Source organism: Camelina sativa, chromosome 16, assembly GCF_030686135.1.
Source record: "Camelina sativa cultivar CO46 ecotype springtype chromosome 16, ASM3068613v1".
Lineage (NCBI taxonomy): Eukaryota > Viridiplantae > Streptophyta > Magnoliopsida > Brassicales > Brassicaceae > Camelina > Camelina sativa.
The window spans coordinates 5,740,230-5,761,263 of record NC_141895.1 but is presented as its reverse complement, the minus strand read 5'-3'; the positions used below and the strand labels follow the sequence as shown (position 1 = coordinate 5,761,263).

Sequence of the window (21,034 nt, the reverse complement as noted above, 5' to 3'; positions counted from 1 at the left end):
GAATATGTTCAAAAAAATGGGTAATTTTGAAAATGGGTATCTTAAAAAAGGTATTTCTAACAAATTCTCAATATTTAATTAAAAAATAACTTTAAGATTGATTGTCCAAACCGGAAAACAAGCGGTTTACAAAATGTTTTTCAGAAATTAAAGTTCTGAGAAGAGCGACTAAGATAATTTGCGTTCACATTTGATGTACGCGGGATTCTAGTAAAAATGAAAAAGAAAAAAAAATATTGTGAGTGTTGTAAAACACTTGGAGTGGACTTCCATGACCAGCCCATTACTTGTCTTTGTGTGTAAGGCCCATGGCCCATGGCCCATAGCCTATTTCCTATTTCCTAGTCGGTTTAGGTTTAAGCCTTTGTCCCTACTATATATATGTAACATTCGATTGAGATATTAATAAGAAGAAGAGAACACAACCTTGTCTCTTACTTTTACAACACGTTATCAACACGAGTTTGCCCTAAAACTCCAATTGAGAAAAACCCTAAAAACCCTAAACCGCCGCCGCACCAAAGTCCTTGTTCGTCTAAGCTCGGCGATCAATTCCCATCCGAGTTCGTCCAAGTTCGTTGACGGCTACCGTTCGTGATCAGATTCTCGTCCGCGACTAGTCCGAGTTCGTGGTCCGATTTTGTCCTGGGTGAGTTCCTTACCGGGGTGAGTTCTGTTCGGAGATCCGTTCGTGATCGGTTCTTCCTGCTACCAAGGCCGAGGTTTGTGATCGAGAGAAGAGTAAAACTGAGGTCTTTAGCTCTCGGTTCATATCCAGTCAACCCCAAAAATCGGTGAAGGTAAAATCTAAACCCCCTTAAGAACATATGAATCGAATCTGATCATGAAAATTAATGGAACCCTAAAACCTACAAGTAAAACAATCAACAACCAGAAACCCTAAGCTGTAGACCCTAAAACCCTAAAAACTTTAAAACGTTAAAATGGTTGTTATGAGGTTTAGGGCTGCTTAGATTGTTTGAAAATTAAACGGATTATGCAATGTTTAAATCTGATTGTTATTGTTGATTGATTGCTTGAATTCAATTGCATGAGAACCTTAGAACTAAAACCTAAATTCGAAATTCATAAAAGAGAATATTAAGCTGATTGTTCTAGGTTTTAGAATCCGATTTTGGTGTTTATTTGCTTAAAATCAAACCCTAAATCTAAGAACTTAAAATCGTAATTGATTATATGTTTTGCATGAAAGATCAAAACAAAATTAGGATAAATTCCAAATTAATTCTAGACATTATCCTAAAATCCTAGAAAATATTTCCTAAAACTTTGTCCTAATCCTAATTTAAGAAAAGAGAAATTTTATCGGAAAAGGAAAACCTTAGTAAAAGGAAAAACTTATTAAAAGGAAATTATTGCATGCTAGATCTTATGTTTATCTAGGACTGTTCTCATGCATAATATAGGCCACGAAATTATGTAATAAAACAAGACATTATCTACTAAAATAATCAGCATGTTTCGATTTTAAATACCGCATGTACCAAACGAAAATAAATCTATGGTTCGGTCTTAAATACCGCATGGCCTAGACTAAAACAATTGGCATGATTCAGTCTTAATAACGCATGGCCTAAGACTAAAATAATTGTATGGTTCGGTCTCAAATACCACATGACAATAATCGGGTGCATGTTTTATATTTTATAATGGGAAATGGATACTAAGATTAACCTGAAATCAAAGGACCTATGTGAGTGCATTGAGAATGATAATAATTGCACTGAGAAAAATAGATATAAGGCGATCTTGAATATACGCCATGATCTTGCTGAGAGTCTCAAGAACCAATACCTTTCAATAGAGAATCATCTTGAGGTTTGGACAGAGTTGAAAAACAGATATGGACACCAAAAGACAGTGCTCCTACCAAAGGCTCAATTTAATTGGAAAAACTTAAGGATCCAGGATTCTAAAACCGTGGATGAGTATAACTCAGAGCTATTTAAGATAGTCTCAATCTTTAAGTTATGTGGTAAGGAGGTTACTGAGGAAGACTTGCTAGAGAAGACATTCTCAACCTTTCACACCAATAACATACTGCTTCAGCAACAATATCGTGAAAAGGGTTTCAAAACTTATGCAAGTCTCATCTCTTGTTTGCTGCTTGCTGAACAAAACAATGAGTTGTTGCAAATGAAAAGTGCAATGAGACCTCCTAGTTCTGCCCCATTACCGGAAGCCCACAAAGTCGATTTGATATCAGCAAGAAAAATCCTAAAGAGCCTAAAGAGCCAAAAGAGACTAAAGAGTCTAATTATGTCCATAGGGACAAGTGTGGTCGTGGCCATGGGAGAAGTAGACGTGGTGGTCCTGGTCGTGGGACCTATCAAGGACACAATTTTGGTGGTCAAGGCCGTGGAAACCGATTCGGCTTCGGTCGTGGTCGGGGTAGAGGCCGCAGGCAATTTAAACCGCAACATAATACCAAGTCCACTTGCCATAGATGTGGTATGGAAAATCATTGGGTAAAGAGAGTTTGAAAAAGAATCCGGAAACTAATCTGGTTCATCTCGATGGTGAAAAAGATTTCAACCATGAGAATGATGACAATTTGAATTATAAAACTTCAGATTGTCTAGGAGAGGATAATTAAATTTAAAATTGTCTTGGTTTAATTTCTATGTTTTATGCTTTGAATTTTATTGAATTATGATTTTGGTTTAAATTCAATTATATTATTACCTTTAAATATAATATGCATTTGTTATGCTTTTATGGCTAAAACATAATTCTTGTCCATATTGAGAAATGGCTGAGGACAAGAATATGATTGTGGTGGATAGTGGATCAAGCCACACAATTTTGAATGATAAGAGATATTTTGCATAATCTCATTTTGAAAATGTCAATATTAGCACAATAGCGGATATAGCAAGTTTTATTGAAGGCTACGGCCAGACACACATCTTGAACTAAGTGATGCCTTATATTCACCCAGATCAAAAGGAGCTTATTGAGTTTAAAACACATTCGTTTGAATGGTTTACATGTTGAAACTAAGGGTGAAGGAAACCAAGAGTTCCTATACATTATTGAAACCACACAAGGATCTAAGAAAATCCTAAGAGACTATACCCGCATTATTTACTAGTTTTTACCATGCTAAGATTAATATGATAGAGGCTAATTTGGCAATGAACAAGATGTTCAATGAATAGTTCACTTTATGGCATGACCGGCTTGGCCATCCGGGTTCTAACATGATGCGTAAAATTATAATGAATTCAAATGGGCACACTCTTAAAGAGAGAAAAGTTATCCCTAAACATCTCACTTGTGTAGCATGTGCACAAGGAAAGCTTATTATAAGACCATCACCAACAAAAGTAAATAAAGAAACTTTGCATTTTCTGGAAAGGATATATATGTGGACCAATACACTCACCTTGTGGGACGTTTAGGTATTTCATGGTCCTTATTGATGCATCGACCAGATGGTCGCATGTTTGCTTATTGTCAACTAGAAACATTGCGTTTGCTAGATTGCTGGCCTAGATTATACGTCTGCGAGCCCACTATCCAGATTTTCCACTTAAGACTATACGTCTAGATAATGCTGGTGAATTTACATCACAAGCGTTTAATGAATATTGTATGTCCATGGGGGTGAGTGTGGAACATCTTGTGGCACATGTCCGTACAAAAAATGGATTAGCTGAATCCTTCATTAAACGTATTCAATTGATTGCTCGACCATTGCTAATGAGGTCGAAGCTTCCTGTGTCGGCTTGGGGACACGCAGTATTACATGCAGCTGAATTAATACGCATTAGGCCATCTAGTGAACATAAGTATTCACCATCCCAATTATTAACGGGTCATGAGCCAGACATATCCCATTTAAGAACATTCGGGTGTGCCGTTTATGTACCGATTGCTCCACCACAGAGAACTAAAATGTAACCTCAGAGGAGGATGGGAATATATGTTGGATATGATTCTCCCACCATTATTAAGTATCTTGAGCCAACTACGGTGATTTATTTAAGGCCAAATACGCGGATTGTCAGTTTGCTGAATCCGAATTTCCTATGTTGGGTGGAGAGAATAAAAAGCTGGTCAAAGAAATTTCATGGAATCAAACATCCTTGAATTGGCAAGATCCTCAGACTCTAGCCTGTGATGCAGAGGTCCAAAAGATTATTCATTTGCAAAAGCTAGCTATACAATTGCCAGATTCCTTTGCTGACCCAAAGAGAGTAAATTGTACATACCAGCTTGTAATGCACTAGTACGTATTGATGTTCAGAAGGAACACAATAAGCAAGTAAGTTGCTACAGAGTCTAAGACCCGTTTGAAACGAGGTAGCCCATTAGGTTCCAAAGATAAGAACCCTTGAAAATCTAAAAAAGGTGCAAATCAAACCGAGGTTAAGGAAATAACAGACATCGCCGCAGCAAATCCTAAGGCACCGAATGAGGTTTGGGACGCTGAACCTCATGGTCCTGAAGGTATTGATAATGATGAGATCTCAATCAACTATATCATGTCTGGAATACAATGGAACAGAAAAGATGTCGACATTGATGAAATATTTGCATATAAGGTAGCACTTGAGATAAATGAGGATCATGAACCCACGTCTATATTAGAGTGCACTCAAAGTAAAGATTGGTTAAAATGGAAAGAAGCCAGTGACGTGGAGTTAAACTCTTTAAAGAAGAGGAATGTGTTTGGTCTGATCTTAAGGACAACATTCAATATAAAGCCAGTTGGACATAAGTGGGTCTTTGTAAGAAAGAGAAATGAGAATAATGAAATCGTGAGATATAAGGCACGACTTGTGGCAAAAGGATTCTCTCAAGATCAGGAATAGATTATGAGGAGACTTACTCCCATGTGATGGATGCAACGACTTTTAGATATCTAATAAGTCTGGCTATAAGAGGAAAACTGGATTTACGGTTAATGGATGTTGTAACCGCATACTTATATGGTCCACTGGATAATGAGATATATATGAGATTACCAGAGGGTATTGAGCTCAAAGATAAGAGCAGTTCTCGAGAACAATACTGCATAAGGCTAAACAAATCCCTTTATGGACTGAAACAAAGTGGGCGAATATGGTACAATAGGTTAAGTGAGTACCTAGCCAATGAGGGCTATAAGAATGATCCCATCAGTCCATGTATATTTATAAAGACGTTTGCTAACAAAGGGTTTGTCATAATAGCAGTATATGTGGATGATTTGAATATCCTAGGAACCTCTGGAGAAATCGCCTAAACAGTCGAATATCTAAAGAAAGAATTTGAGGTGAAAGACCTAGGCAAGACAAGATTCTGTTTGGGATTGCAACTTGAGTACATAAATGATGGAATCCTTGTGCATCAAATGGCATATACTAAAAAAGGTACTCAAGAGGTTTAATATGGACCAAGCTCACCCATTGACTAGCCCGATGGTTGTGAGGAGCCTTGATTTGGATAAAGATCCATTTGGTCCGAAGAAGGCCGATGAAGAAGTTCTCAGTCCGGAAGTGCCATATCTCAGTGCTATAGGAGCGTTAATGTTCTTGGCTAGCCACACTAGACCAGACATTTGTTTTGCCGTGAACCTCCTAGCTAGATTTAGCTCTTGTCCGACCCAAAGGCACTGGGACGGTGTTAAACATATATTGCGTTACCTACAAGGGACGACATATTTGGGTTTATTTTATATTAACCATAACAAAGAAGGTTTAGTTGGTTTTGCTGATGCAGGTTATCTATCGGATCCGCACAATGCTAGGTCACAAACCGGCTATGTGTTCACACACGGTGGTACAACTATTTCGTGGCATTCTATGAAGCAGACCATTGCAGCTACATCATCTAATCATGCCGAAATCTTAGCAATGCATGAAGCCAGCCGTGAATGTGTGTGGTTGAGGTCAATGACTCAACACATCCGATCAGATTGTGGCATGGCCGACGATAAGGAGCCTACGGTTCTCTATGAAGACAAGACGGCCTGCATCACACAACTTAAGGAAGGCTACATCAAGGGAGATCGGACGAAGCACATTTTACTCAAGTTCTTCTTCACACACGAGTTACAAAAGGCCGGAGAAGTTCGAGTGGTACAAGTTCAATCATGCGACAACTCAGCCGATCTCTTCACCAAGTCACTACCGACATCAACGTTCAAGAAGCTTACGCACCAGATTGGAATGCGGAGGCTTAAGGATTTATAGTGATGCTTAGAACAGGGGGAGCAATGCGTGTTGTATTCTTTTTCCTTCACTATAGTTTTGCCCCAATGGGTTTTCCTAGTAAGGTTTTAATGAGACATCACCCCCAAGCGTATTGCGTTGATCTCTTAGCATCAGCACAATTATGTTATTCAAGGGGAGTGTTGTAAAACACTTGGAGTGGACTTCTATAACCGGCCAATTACTTGCCTTTGTGTGTAAGGTCCATGACCAATAACCCATAACCTATTTCCTAGTCGGTTTAGGTTTAAGCCTTTATCGTTACTATATATATAATATTAATAAGAAGAAGAAAACACAACGTTATCTCTTACTTTTACAACAGTGAGCAAATTGAAATCGTCTAACATATTTTTAAAAGCTAGGACTGCACCATCGCGACTACGTGTACACTAAACCAAAAATATTTATACGGGATTGTATGGGGTTTGGCTGAAGAAAGAAAATAAAATAAAGGTAACATTAAATTAAATACTTTTCGTTATTATCTCGTTGCTTGGGTACAAAATTTCACTATCATCCATTTTGTTTGTGGCTTCAAAAAATAAATCCCATGATTCTCTTCTTTTTTTTTTTTTTTCTTATCATCCACTGTTCCACCCAACCCTTTTTCTTAGATAACTCAAAAATTTATAGCCAATCAATTAATTTTTTACTTTTATTAGTAACATTTATCCTAACTTCTAAGAACAACTTAAAATTTATTAACTAGATTGAATTTTACCTTTTTCGTTCAGAAAATAAAGATAAATAAACCATAACATACCCACATTTATATATAAATTACAATATAAGAGGTCTACAAGAAGCATGTACAAACATAGCTACTACTGCTTCTTTTTTACTATTAATAGGCTGAAACCAACAACTCTTCACATCTGCTTCACAGCTCCTTCTACTTCCAACAAATTTCAAAATTTCACCCCAAAAGATTACTAATTAAACATTTAACACCCCACACGCTAAAAAAAACACCACTTTCACACTCTCCAATGAACACATCACAAAAATTAAAAAACCCATTCGATGTAAGAAAGATTGGAATTTTAGTGGTCTCTTAAAAAATATATATAATATATTTATATATTAAAATTTCTCAAATTATACTAAATGCCTTCGGCTAGAAATTTTAATAGTAATAATAAATAGAGATAAGACGATATCCCGATTTTGCCCTTGTTCAGACTCTGAAGTTCTTTCCCATGAAAGTCTGACCGAACTGCCAATTCGCCGGAGCAATGTTCCAAGACGTCGAGCTTCTACGGTCACTGCTCGTGACTCTAAACGAAAGCGACTGACCAACCAAAACCGAGTTAGACTGCCAGTTTTGTCCCCAGTTACGGCTCATGCTCATCCACGAAGTATGCATTCCTTTCACACCTAGCCGCACAATGTTCCCGGCTCCGGCTACGTTCGTGACTAGAACCAAGTTGAAGTAACGGAAACCGTTGATCGTGAACCTTATACCACCTCTCTTCCGGCATGGCACTCTGTTACAAGTAAAACATACAACCTAAGGTTAGTTACGACATTTCGTAAAAAGGTTTGAGGAAAAGAAAAGAAAACGCGTTGTGTTGACTAAAAGGCACCGTTTCATTATTGTTTTACTATTGACTTTTTACGAGTGGTACTGATAAGGTAAAAAAGCGATTGTTGGAAGGACAGTTTCGTCTTTTTGTCAGAAAATAAGATTTTTTTAGATTTGGTGATTTTTGGTACGAGAGGCCCGACATTAATGCTGCCACCGACTCGCGCCAAGAATCAAAGACAAGATTTTTCTATACTTTTACATTATTATGTTGGACACCCTACACTTTTAAATCTACAGCTTTAACCCTAATTATTCAGAATTGACTTCACACCTACACCCTAGTTAGTATTTCTAAAATATTAAGTTTAATACCCAAAACTTATAATTCTGTTAAAATTAGCCCCAATCGATCAGAATCTATAAGAAAGACTTCTTAACTAGTACCCTGTAACTTTCAATTCTGCCGATATTAACCCCAATACTTCTAAGACATTAAGTTTCACACCCCAAAGTTTAAAATCTACCAGAGTTAACCCAATTCAAGTAACTAAGTTTAATACGATTGCATTGAACAATAAAAGTTGGTACTTCTTACCGGCGGAAAGAGACGGGGACGATTCCGGCACGATACTCAGCGATCTTGAGGAACATAGGCATAGCGAGATCGAAGTGAGGTCTAGGAGGGTTACACCAGCCACCATTATCACTAGGCTGAGCGAAGTTTGGAGGACAAAAATTAGTCGCAGTGACGAAGATCGAAGGGCTACCAGAATGGCACCACCTTGGATCACTCGCGCATTTGAGCTCAAAACAAGCGCCGCAGCTAAAACCATTGTTGAACAGAGCCGTACTTAGAGCCGCTGTGTTCACACCGTAGCCTTGGCTGTATAAGTTACCATAACCACAAGCTCCTCCTGAATAAAACAAAAACAGAGCAAAAAGTTTAAAACCTTTAATTTTGACAATGTAGTCGTTTGGGTTAGCAAAGATGGAAACTTTAAAGTTGGGTTTGTATTAAAGTGATAAAGAAGCTACAAAATCTCTAGATTTTTGACAATTTTTCACAATGTGGTTACAACAAAAGATTGGAACTTTAGGTTTAGATTGATGAAAATGTATGGATTTTATGGAGGAGAAGAGAGAGAGAGAGACATACCCATGGTTCCAGAAGCATCGGAACCGCCATAGAAAGTGGCATGAGCAGTTTCCCAACCACCACCATTGTAAACTCCAGGGATTCTTGCTTCAGACGTTGCAAGAATGGTAAGAACAAATAAAACCAAACTCAACATTGCCATTACGACAGAGAGAGAGAGAGAGAGAGAGAGGAGGAAGAAGAAGAAGACTATTTGGAGTGTTTTCATATGTGTAGGGAAGGGTATGTAGAGGAGAGGTGTATATATATAAATTTACATTAAAAAAAAGAGCATATATTAATATTCATTTTTTCACAAAAGTTTTATTATATCAAACAAATATAAAAAAAAAAATTACATGATTTGTATCATTGTATGTAAACTAAATAGTGAGTATAGAGGTCTCAAGCGGGCCTCCGGACCTAGCTCCTTTTGTGTCCATAAAATAGCGGGCCTAGCGGATTAGTCCATCACGGGTCGCGGGTTGGAGCGGGCTAACCCGTTGCGGATTACAGGTTTGCGGGTCGACCCGTCAAATTCTGAAACCTTTCTTTGAACTTTGAACCTTCTATTTCACTTAGATTCTGTAAAGGTTTTAGAATAAAACTTATAATCGAAAAGCCTAAATTAAGAGTGTTTTCATTGTTTAACAAGGAAACTGAAAAGTCTTTTTATTTTTTACGACTTACGACTCAAAGTCTCAAATATAGAGGTGAGAATTTTTGTTTGTGAATTGTGAGTATCATTGGAGGCTTGGAAGCTGAAGCCATACACATATGAACATATCTGTAAGGTTTATGTTTCATACTTATCCTTGACCTTTGATTGCATTCTGTTTTGAACTTTTGATTTTTCATTTTAGTGTTCTAAGTTGCAGGTTTATGCAGGTTTAATGTTCTAAGTTGCAGGTTTATGCAGGTTTAGTGTTTGAACTTTTGATTTTTCAGTTTAGTGTTCTAAGTTGCAGGTTTATGTATCCTTGACCTTTGATTGCATTCTGTTTTGAACTTTTGATTTTTCAGTTTTAGTGTTCTAACATTTGATTTTTCAGTTTAGTGTTCTAAGTTGCAGTTTTGATCATATATGATTGATAAACGATCTGTTCATGTTTCGAATTATGTTTTAGTAATAGAATTTTTTATTTTTGTTTTGATAGGAGTCACAAGAGTCGCAGGACTCATATGAAAAGAGATCAGTAGACCTGGAATCTCAGAGATTTATCAATGCTGCAAATGCTGAACATGAGAGCAGAGCATTTAACGGATCAAAAATATCTGCAAAGCAAAGAAAAAAAGTGAGTGTTGCACCAGAAACATCTAAGAAGCAGAAACAGAAACAGAAAGTGAGTTATGAACCAGAAGCACCTAAAACTCAGAAAACTCAGAAAAGAAAAGTCATTGAGGTTGCTGATGATGATGATCTTGACGAAGATGCTAATGATGATGAGGGATTTATTAATGTTGATGAAGATTCTGACAAGGGAAGGTCATCAGAACCAAAAAAAAGAAAGCAGTACTCAGAAGTATGGGATAATTTCTTAGTGATTAAGAAGGTTAACAGCTTGGGTATTAGTGAAGAAAGAGTTGTGTGCAAATATTGCAAAAAGGATTATGCGTTCAATGCACACAAAAATGGTACAAACACATACATACGCCATTTGGAAAAATGTAAGTTTATGCTTAGAGGTGGAGATATTGGTAAGATGATGGTTGATTCAGAAGCAAGATTGCAAGCTAGGAAGATTGATCAACATGTTTTCCGGGAAATGGTAGCTAAGTCTATTATCCAGCATGATCTCCCATTTTCTTATGTGGAATATTAGATAGTTAGGGCTGTTTGGAAGTATTTAAATGCGGATGTGAAGTTTTTCTGTTGGAATACAGCTGCAGCAGATGTTTACAAGTTTTATGAGAGTAAGATGTGTAACTTGAAGAGAGAATTGGCTAATGTCTAATGTTTCTGGAAGGATTAGCTTCACTACTGACTTGTGGACTGCAATCACTCATGAGAGCTATATGTGTTTAACAGCACATTACATCGACATAAATTGGAAGCTGAAAAACAAGATCTTAGTGTTTACTGCTTTACCTCCTCCACATACATGTACACACTTAGCGATGGAGATCCTAGAGAAATGAAAGGTTTGGGGAATTGATAAAAAAGTTTTCTCCATCACAGTAGACAATCCTAGCAACAATGATTCAATGCAAGACATCGTCAAAGCAAGAATCCGAGTTCTGTAGCCATAGTAACTGAAGAATAAATTAGCAACCTGTGAAAAAAAAATTGCTCTTGAAACCTGCAACCGTGTTTTCATCATTCTTTGATTTCTCTGCAACTATCAGCATTATCTTTATTCTTTAAGAGGAAAAACCATTTTTGATGGCATGATCAACAACTAAATTCACAATTTCTGTTGTTGATTGTGTGTTTCAAACTTTATTTCAAATTAGAAATCCATGCCATGACACATACATTATACCAACTCCAAGATTTCCTATCAAAAGAAATACAGAGCTGCTAATTGCTAATCATACAAATCAAACATCAAAATGAACAAAAATTAAGAATGAAAACTAAAAACCAAAAATGTACACAATGCCTGTTGGCCGGACCGTTAACCCACTGGATCTTGCGGGACGGTCTGAACATATATATTCTGACTACGGTCCTAAATGGACCGGTCTGCAGCGGTCCAAAAAAAAATTGTCCATAGCAGAGCGGGCTAGATGGGCGCGGACTGGCCCGTTTGACACCTCTAAGTGAGTATGTCTTATGTACAAAAGTCATGCGTACAAAATCCATTATTAATTGTTGGGTCTTTGCTCTTTCCCTTCAATCTATGTGTGTCTTAACCAGAAGCTGTCTACGGCTAAGACCACTCGTGGTTGGTACTGCGTGGCTCATACCACCCAATCATAGTTGATAATGTACGGATAAAGATGATGTTGCTCCACTCAGATCTAGTAAAGATCTCACTACGCTCCATTGAAGCGCGTTGGGGGATGATGACCATTCTTTAGTTGCTATCAATAATTTTCGACCCCTTTAAAAAATTGATATTGATATCACTATTGATGTCTAGTATTACGAATTTGGTATTTTATAGTAATGGCTATGTAAATTTTAGTTTCAACAAAACAGTTAGGGCTTTTAAATGTTTTTAGATTGGTCCGACGTTATTATACATCTCAAACATATCTTTACTATTAGTTTCACTTTGTATTATCTTTTGGGCAAAATGCATTTCTATTTTCGAAACACTAACTGATTTTTTTTGTTGTTTAATCCCTAATGTTTATAGTGATTAATGATGATGATATTACGTAATTATGATGATATATTTTTATAATATTCAGGGGTTTTATATGAATGAAATACGAGTTTTCTACTGTTGATGTACTGATAAATATTTAGTCATGGACGACTCCAGATACTTTTTCAATTTAAAATTAGACATTAGCATAATGAAGTTGTTATAATAGTATCTTTAATTTAAAACCAAAGAAAATATTATTGTTTTAGTATCAGACCTAATTCTTTTCTTAAGCATAATTTCCCCTTTGTTGCAAGACACATGATTTGCCCGTACGTAACGGACATAAGAAAATAAAAGGATACGTATGTTACTTGGAAGCGAAAGAAATCTCAATTATCAAACTTCATGCAACAAAATTTGCTAATTAATTACCCCATAAAATTAAATCCACATAAATATCAATACAAAATGAATGTTTTTTTGAGAAATGATTTATTTTAAAATCAATAAAAGTTATCTATTTAATTTTAAAGTCAACAAAAACTTCAGCATTTAAATGATATTCTGAAAGTTCATGATTTAAACGTCCCAAATTTGAAAGTTCAGGATTTTTTTTTGACATTTTTCCCCTTGTTCATTTGTTTTTCAGGTTAGATTTTCAAAATTTTATTTGTTTGATTTATTTAATGTAAAAATTTCCCCATGGTTCAAGACTTCAAGTTGTTTACGTGGTTTTGTTTCGGATCGATGAAAATTTTGATTCGCTTAAGACTAAATATTTATGCCTAAACCTAAATGTCTAAACCATTAACGACAAATCAAATCTTTAACTAGAAAAAATAACAACAAACCAAATGGTGATGCTTTTGATGGAGAATCTTCAATTTGTTCAACAAAATACCCAAAAACAATGATGTACTTACACTATTCTTCGAACTATATTTTATTGCATCGTAATGATTTGGGTTATATATAGATAAACAATTAGTCTCTTAACTATGTTCTTTCATCAATCAGCTAATAGTAATACAATAAAAGTTGGTAAAACCAAATTTATTTTAAGTTGTCGCACATACGTACAATTAGACATGTGTGGTTTGGTAGAAGTAGTATGACTATACATACCATCTTTTTTTTTTTTTTTTTTTTTTTTTGTCAAAGGACTATACATACCATCTAGAATTGAAAATAGATGACTAACAAAAGGAGATCACCTAAAAATATGTAAACATTGTCACATTTTGATCATCGTGTCCATCTTTGACGAATTTAGCCTTGAGTGAGTATGTAAAATATTTTGTATGATTGAAGAAGGCTGGGATTGGATGATGAGTGATGACTAACCTAAGGGCTAAGGGACCACCACATGGAATCCTATCAAGTGTACTTGTCCGACGTAGTAGGACCCTTTTGATTACCGTAATCATCGGAGCATGTTAACCGGTGAGAATCTGTATAAACTGAAAACCAAAGATTATCACTACATATAATAAGCTCACCACCTAAAGAACAAAACTAATGTCAATACTTTAATGTTTTCTTGAAATACAAAGACAAATTGAGAGAAAAAATATATATTCAATTCTCGAGCTGCACGCGCCAAACAATGCCAATATATCTATCTCTGTCTCGTTTACTCTTTTATTTTCTTTCATTAAGACTAAAAAGCAAAATGCTTTTTTTGACATCTAAAAATGGTTGCTGAACATGTTGTGGAGCCTATTGTAATTTTTAGTAACAGTAAGAACACTGTAGTTTGGAAAACCACATGGTTCTATCATAAAAGCATTTCCTCATAAAGAAGTTTAAAGGGCTATATTCTAGCTAGACAATGTTCTATGCATCCACACATATCGTGGCAAGTATTTAATCTAAGCGTTAGGGTTAAGCCGTTTGTTATTAATCGGATATAATAAGTGAGTTTAGGTAGACAACTTTAAATGTATTGTTGAAATTTGAGACTGCCTAAATATATCTAGGCACTACATAAAAGTATGATAAGAATCGACTTTTGCAAGAAAGATGTATTTTTGATAAAGTAAAAAAAAACATTTCGAAATAATTTGTAAAAAAAAAAAACACAAATGCTTTAATAAGAGCTTATGAAAGCACTTGCCACACTCTTCAAGACTTCCAACCTCCCATGTGATCGATCATCTCTAACAATCCTTTAAATCATCCCAAGTCTTACCAAATTTTAAAAGTAACTAAAACTACGTGGACCATTGGTGTATGGCTACGTGCCAAAATCGTGAAATTTTTCTTCTTAGAGGTTTACGAATCCAATGCGGTAGTCCCCACCCTATGATACTGTGTTTCGCCATGTGATTTTACCAAATGATATCTGACTCCAAAACATAGATAGCTTCATCAATTATCTATATCATTCATTCTATTGAAAGCCAACTTAGTTAACAGTTTTGGAAACTTTAAAACTCTCGGATTGCGAGTAACACTTTTCTCACGTAGTGCATTTTGGTTATGACGCTTAACGTCATACTTAGTATATGATCATAAGCAAACAAATAAACTTTCAATTGTTTTGTTTGTTTAATGGAAACAAGACATTTAATATGCAGGATACGTTGCTATAAACTGAGCCAAGCATTTTTAAAATAAATATGCTCTCATTAAAATCCTCTTTTAATGCCTGGAACCCGAGTTTTGCTAGGTGGAACTAAATATTTTTAATGTTCTAAGCCAAGTAACTAATGTGACCGTAACTAGTCCGATAAAGATAGGACATGTGAGTAGGCGAAATATGGTATAATCGAGAGAATGTGATGTTTAGAGAACGTGATATTTATACAGGTATACTTAGCAATCTCATGACATTGCTATCGATCGAATGGACCTGCAAGATTTTATCAAAGATGATTAATAAAATACAAAAGATTAAGAATCCAAACTTTTTTTTGTCCAACCTATAATGCATACAAAGATCTCATACCGAAGATGTACGATGTGAACAACTAAATTATAATTATGAGATATATATTTTCAGTTTTATACATTTTAAATTTAAAATATATATAATAAAAAATTATATGAGTACATTATTAAAAAATCTGAGACATAATATTATAGATCATTTTTATGTTAAGAGCAAAAATTTATATTAGAGGTCTAGTGGAGATCCTCTCTTTTCTAGTTTTTTGGAGGACCAAGGACCAAGAGAGGCCCAGAACCCAATTGTTAACTGGTGCAGCTTCTCTGGGCTGCAATTTGTGATCACAACTAGAGGACCAAAATAAGTACTTTTTTTTTTTTTACTACATGAGTTTATATGAGTATTGGAATAATAGGAATTTTGCACAAAAAAAAAAGGAATAATAGGAATAGGACATGCCGACATAGACAAAAACTGGCGGTATCATCTTAGCTTTTGAAACTCGGTTTTGACTAGACGGACCCTGAGGCAGACACAAACTCAGGTTTCCTCGAATGCTGGGTTTATTTTTCGTTACCAACGTTTTAACATGCAGGAATTATAATTTCTTTTGTTTGTTTGTTAACAATTTATGAAATTATTGAAGATGCCATTTCCAAGAAGATTTTTTTGTTTGTTTGTTGAAGATATGAGAACTGTATATAAATCTTCACATTTATTTGATAAATCACTGATTAAAAATAGTGAAATGAGTCTTTTTTTTCCTTTCTTTTAAATCAAAATACTTTTTTTCTTAAAGTAAATTTTATTTGCTTAATTGGCTAAATTAGCACGCCTTGTGATGTTCGAGACAAATTCCTTCAAAAATAAATAATAAAATTTATCAATACAAAAACCTTTGTTGCATCAATAAAGCACCAATCACATGTTAAGAGAAGTAGTTCTCTTTGGAACAAAAAAAGAAAAAAAAAAAGAGTTGTTTTTTCTTATTAGCATTATATCAATAGTATGACAAAATAAAGTCTTCAATTTAGTCCAAAATTTTTTAGTCTTCTATTTTTAACAATCAAAGCAATTGTCTATCTTTGAAACCCACTATTCCATAACTCAATACCCCACAAGGTCACGACCAAAATAAAAACCAAACCACACCAAACAAAACAGCCATATGCTAATAACCATAATAATGTCACATTGTCACATACTTGAATAAACAGAATGAAGTTGCAGTGTTGTACTTGTACCAATAAATGACCAACAAAAACAATTCGTTTCTTATTATTATTTTTTTTTTGTAAAATAGGTGAAGGAAATTTCAAAACCTTGAGTGATCATTGGATTCTTTGGCATAAGTTATCGTGCTTTAGGGATAATTTCGGTTGTAAAGCTTGTGCTCATTTCAACAGAACTTCTTGATCCCATGTCTTCTTTCCCTCCCCGCTTTGAGTTGTCTAATGTTAGACATTGTTTTAGTTCATTAGTAACTTGAGACATGGTTGGTCTTTTCTCTGAAGAAGGATTCACGCAAGACATTGCTATCTCAAGAGCCTTCCAAACAGAAGTAGGCTCATAATCTCTATTGAGTCTTGGATCCACAACGTTTTCAATATCTCCCTTAGTAAGCATGTATCCCACCCACGCTGCAATGTGCGGCTTTTCTCGGGTTTGCTGAATCACAGGTCGACTTGTGATGATTTCCAATAATACAATTCCAAAGCTATATACATCACTCTTTTCATTCAACCTATTTGTTCGATAATATCTGCAAAACAAGACAATATGGTACTTATTTTCCGAATAAATTAATCATGATTTTATTTATTGGATCAAACTAGTTTGATGATGTAACACTTACTCAGGATCCAAATATCCAGGAGTTCCAGCAACAGCTGTTGAAACATGAGTTTCACCTCCAATTGGAAAAGATCTTGATAGGCCAAAATCTGCAAGTTTTGCTTGGAAGTGTTCGTCTAAAAGTATATTTGTTGTTTTGACATCGCGATGTACCATTGGAGGTTGGCAACCCGTATGTAAGTATTCTAATCCTATATAGAGTAATAGTTATCCATGTTAGATGATAGATATAAAGTGATTGATGGATTTGAGCTTAATACGAACCTTGTGCAGTTTCCACGACAATTTTTAGTCTACTTGACCACTTCAATGGAGAGCCACCACGTTCTCCTATAATTTTAAAAATTTGAGTTGTGTTGTAAGACATGAAACATCAACATATGTCAAGTAATTATTGTTTTAAAACGTGGTAAATTTAATTTTAGTTTAAACCTGAGAGATGTTGTTTTAAGTCTCCGTTGGGTGCATACTCATAAAGGAGGGCCAAGTGGCTTTCTTCGTCACAATATCCAACCAGACTTACCAAATTGACGTGGTGGACTCTCAAAAGAAGTTCAACCTGACCAACAATGTCAAAAAATAAATAATTTAGAGTCACTTCATGTTCTTTATGAAGACAAACAATCAAGTTTTAAATAGTTTACAACATATGCATTTTGTTTTAAACCTTAACATACCTCTGCTTTGAATTCCTTATAGCCTTGTACTGAAGACTGAGAGAGTAGTTTAACTGCTATTGGTTGCGTACCACTCAAAGAACCATGATACACTACCCCGAACCCTCCTTCTCCAAGAACTCTTTCAAAGTTGTCTGTCAGTGTTACTACCTCGGAATATTTGAACCTTTTCGTTTGAGTAAATATAGTTGGCCTTCTTGGTAATTCATGTTGAACTGTAGGTAAAGAATCAACTGTCCCAAAACCAAAAAATTTCATCCTTTAGTATGTCATCATGCATGCAAGTTACAATGAGGATATCCGTCTATGATTAAGTACCTTGCGTTGGCCTTCTCTTTTTGAAAACAAGAATTAGAATTAGCACAGCTACAACGATGAGCACAGAAGCTACCGACGCAACAACTGGTACAACATACTTCTGATTGTTACTTTTGGATGAGGCATCATCACTGAACTTTGAGTTTCCTTGGATCCTTAATTAAGAAGATAAGTAGTGTTGAATAAGACTGAAACTTAACAGAAGCTTGTCACTAGTAGATGGAAAAGAAACGTAAATGTGAAAATCTTACGTTAGCTTTAGCCCATTCTTTTCTTTATCATGAAACACTTTAGGAAGAGGACCCGTAAGATCATTCCAATTTAAGTTTCTGTGCCAAGGTAAAGAAATATTACAACTGTACCAAGTGAAAAAATAAGTGGCACATATGTTTGTTTATATCAACTCACATGTTCGATAATGACTTCATGCTGGCTAGAAACTCAGGTACTCCTCCGGTAAAACTGTTGTTTGACAAGTCCCTAACATTTATAAAACGTGAAAAGTCAATACATATATTTTTTCGTTTAAATTTACAGGATGACGAAAATATTATGATATGGGATATTTTTTCTCGTCCAATTTGTAACACAATATCTATTTTTAAAAAAATATGTGGTCAGTTGATCAAAAGATATATGTTTTCTCATGTGTTACGTTAGGTACTAAAGTATATTAATAGCGTAGCTCTTAATTAGTCTCTTACAGTTTTCGAAGCTCGGTCAAATTTTGGAAGGCAGGCGCTATCACCCCTTTTAATCCTCGTGATGACAAATCTCTGTTTGTGTCATAAGAACAAATTTGAAGTGTAAAATATTAGAGAGATTTAGGTTTTACCACAAAACAATATGCTTATGGGACCGTGATCTTACAAGGAAATAATTCTTGGAGGTGCAGACTTATTGGCGTAGCTGCACTTTAGATCTTCCCATCTTAATAGCTCAGGGACACAAGGATCTCCTTGCCAACTAATCATCTTCAGCCCATAAATTGCTTCGATATCCTTCATAGCAGCGACTGACATATATAAATGAAAAAAGATTGAAAAATATAGTAAATAAGTTGGTTCATTTATCGCATTATCATGTTTTTCATGATTTCACACATATGTTCAACAAGTATCATGTTTTCTTATTTGATAACACAATGTTTAGCATGATATTACGCTAATTGTTCAAATCAAACACGAAAACACATAATTTATTTATGTTTTTCTCCCAATTTCGTAAAAAAATCTTGTAAATTAAATATAAGTCCTTAATTTGTTAATTAGGCTACAGAGTATAGATGAAAAGTGGCGTACCATCATTTGGATTTGTTTCATCATATGGAAAGTCCAATACCTTGAAAGCCTCAATAGCATTAATCAGTGGTGGAAGAGTTGACCTTGGAGTTCTAACGAGATCCAAGTAGCACAACCCAAAGCTACATTTCTGAGGTGATACGTTGTATATGGTATCTAACTGTAACATTGTCGGACTATACGCTGATTTAATAATAGTATCTTCTAGTTCAATGTCGAATTCTCTAGTATCGTTGGCTCTTAAGGCTTGTATCTCGGCAAAGTGAAAGTACACATTAACTTTGTCACTGTCGTCCGCTAGTGACAATCGAATTCTCAATGGCGTGGTAACATTTTTGGGAGTAACTCCAGACCTACTTACAGCTTCTGGTACTTGAAAGGGACTGGATGATCTCACACTGAGTGTTGTGTTTACATCTGTTTCAGACAAATCATATCGATTCCATTTGCGATCAAAGACATCATCCGGATAGCTGAAATAATCTTTGGGTTAGTGTTTGCTGAGTGGAAGCATATGAGGTCAATGGTACGGTATTGTAAAATGAATAAAATAACATATGCATATACTACCTCCATTCATTTTATATCCCTATATTTCTCAAATTGACATGTTTCTCCTAGAAAATAATAGATAGTTTTCTCTAAGAAACCTAAAGCCTAAATATAACATCTTTTGTCCCAAAAAAAAATAAAAAAATAAAAAAAAATAACATCTTTACTCGATTGATCATGAACGTTAAATTGTTTGGCAAAGCTGAGTTAACATACCGTATCACAGCCGTAGAATTGCTAGTATAGGCCCGCCGGTAAATGAGGTCCAAGGGACCGAATTGTGTCATATAGGAATCATTTCTTAATGGACGTAGTTCCAAGGTTGATATCATTGGTATTGTTGGTCCTGTTTTGACAAGACAAATCTGCAATAAGTTGGATTTTGTCATGTAAATGATCTCACCATCATTCCAGAATTCCAAGTCCACCGCCATCCACATGTTAGGCCCAACATGTAAATCAAATTTGGGGTATACATCAAGACCATCATAGTTTCCATATCCGAATCCAGCTCTTATTAAATAGTTGATGCCTTGCTCTACTTTTAGGTTATAGCAGTTTCGTATTCCATCGGGGAAATATCTCAAATCCTTATATTGCCTATAGTCATATCTGTTATCATCCCCAGCTTCACCACGCAAACCGCTTGAAATGAAATCGACATCGGATGAGAACGTTAATCCGGTGTCTGAGTCGGTGTAAGGAGACAAATCCGCGGGTAAACCACAGTCCAAACTGATGAATCCTGACAAGTCACAAAATGTATCGTTAGCGCAAATAATGTTCCTTTTTTTTGTTAGAATATAAAGAAGATAATCAAAAGTTTTGAAAAAGAGAGAACACTTAATTTTCTTAAACCAAATATCTTATAACTATAACCGTTATGTGAGTTCTTTAGTGTCTAGCTGTCTATGCATACAATTAAAAAAACAGTTAATTATGATATCGATCAGCCTATCAAGAACACTAAAAAACTACAAGTCTTCAGCAATGGTTTAACCTCAAAAAGTGAGCATGAAGCAAATTATTAACAATACTTTAATAAATGATATGAAAACTACCTTGTTGGTCAGACTGAGCTTGAGCGAGATGTGTAAGGGCAAAAGCGCCAAAGCTCAACAACACCAATAAAAGTTGTCGATGACCCTCCATTTTCAAGTTAGCATACAAACTTCTAAAGACTGTCGAAAACATATATTGACTTTAAGATTGAGAAACTCTCCTATAGAATCGTTTCATGTTACTCGTCCCAGCACGTCTGAATTGGTCTAACGGAAATATATACATTTAATTCT

The 21,034-nt window shown here is 35.3% G+C and overlaps 2 protein-coding genes and 1 pseudogene across 2 annotated transcripts; 1 reads left to right on the top strand and 2 right to left on the bottom strand.

Moving 5' to 3' along the window:
* Positions 1–5,537: 5,537 nt before the first annotated feature.
* LOC147925162 (secreted RxLR effector protein 161 pseudogene) lies at positions 5,538–6,203 on the top strand (annotated as a pseudogene).
* Positions 6,204–6,972: 769 nt separating this feature from the next.
* Positions 6,973–9,278, bottom strand: LOC104700620 (expansin-A6). Its single transcript, XM_010471716.3, has 3 exons — positions 8,909–9,278; positions 8,348–8,666; positions 6,973–7,711 (listed from the first exon to the last, which is right to left on the bottom strand). The coding sequence occupies exons 1-3, from the start codon at positions 9,114–9,116 to the stop codon at positions 7,402–7,404; spliced, it is 837 nt and encodes a 278-aa protein (XP_010470018.2). The 5' UTR covers positions 9,117–9,278; the 3' UTR covers positions 6,973–7,401.
* Positions 9,279–16,191: 6,913 nt separating this feature from the next.
* On the bottom strand, positions 16,192–21,034 carry LOC104749992 (putative LRR receptor-like serine/threonine-protein kinase At2g28960). The gene is made up of 13 exons (XM_010471714.2): positions 20,801–21,034; positions 19,956–20,484; positions 19,188–19,660; positions 18,757–18,901; positions 18,591–18,662; positions 18,295–18,366; positions 18,138–18,215; positions 17,887–18,041; positions 17,569–17,801; positions 17,324–17,450; positions 17,156–17,221; positions 16,893–17,082; positions 16,192–16,799 (listed from the first exon to the last, which is right to left on the bottom strand). The coding sequence occupies exons 1-13, from the start codon at positions 20,931–20,933 to the stop codon at positions 16,391–16,393; spliced, it is 2,682 nt and encodes an 893-aa protein (XP_010470016.1). The 5' UTR covers positions 20,934–21,034; the 3' UTR covers positions 16,192–16,390.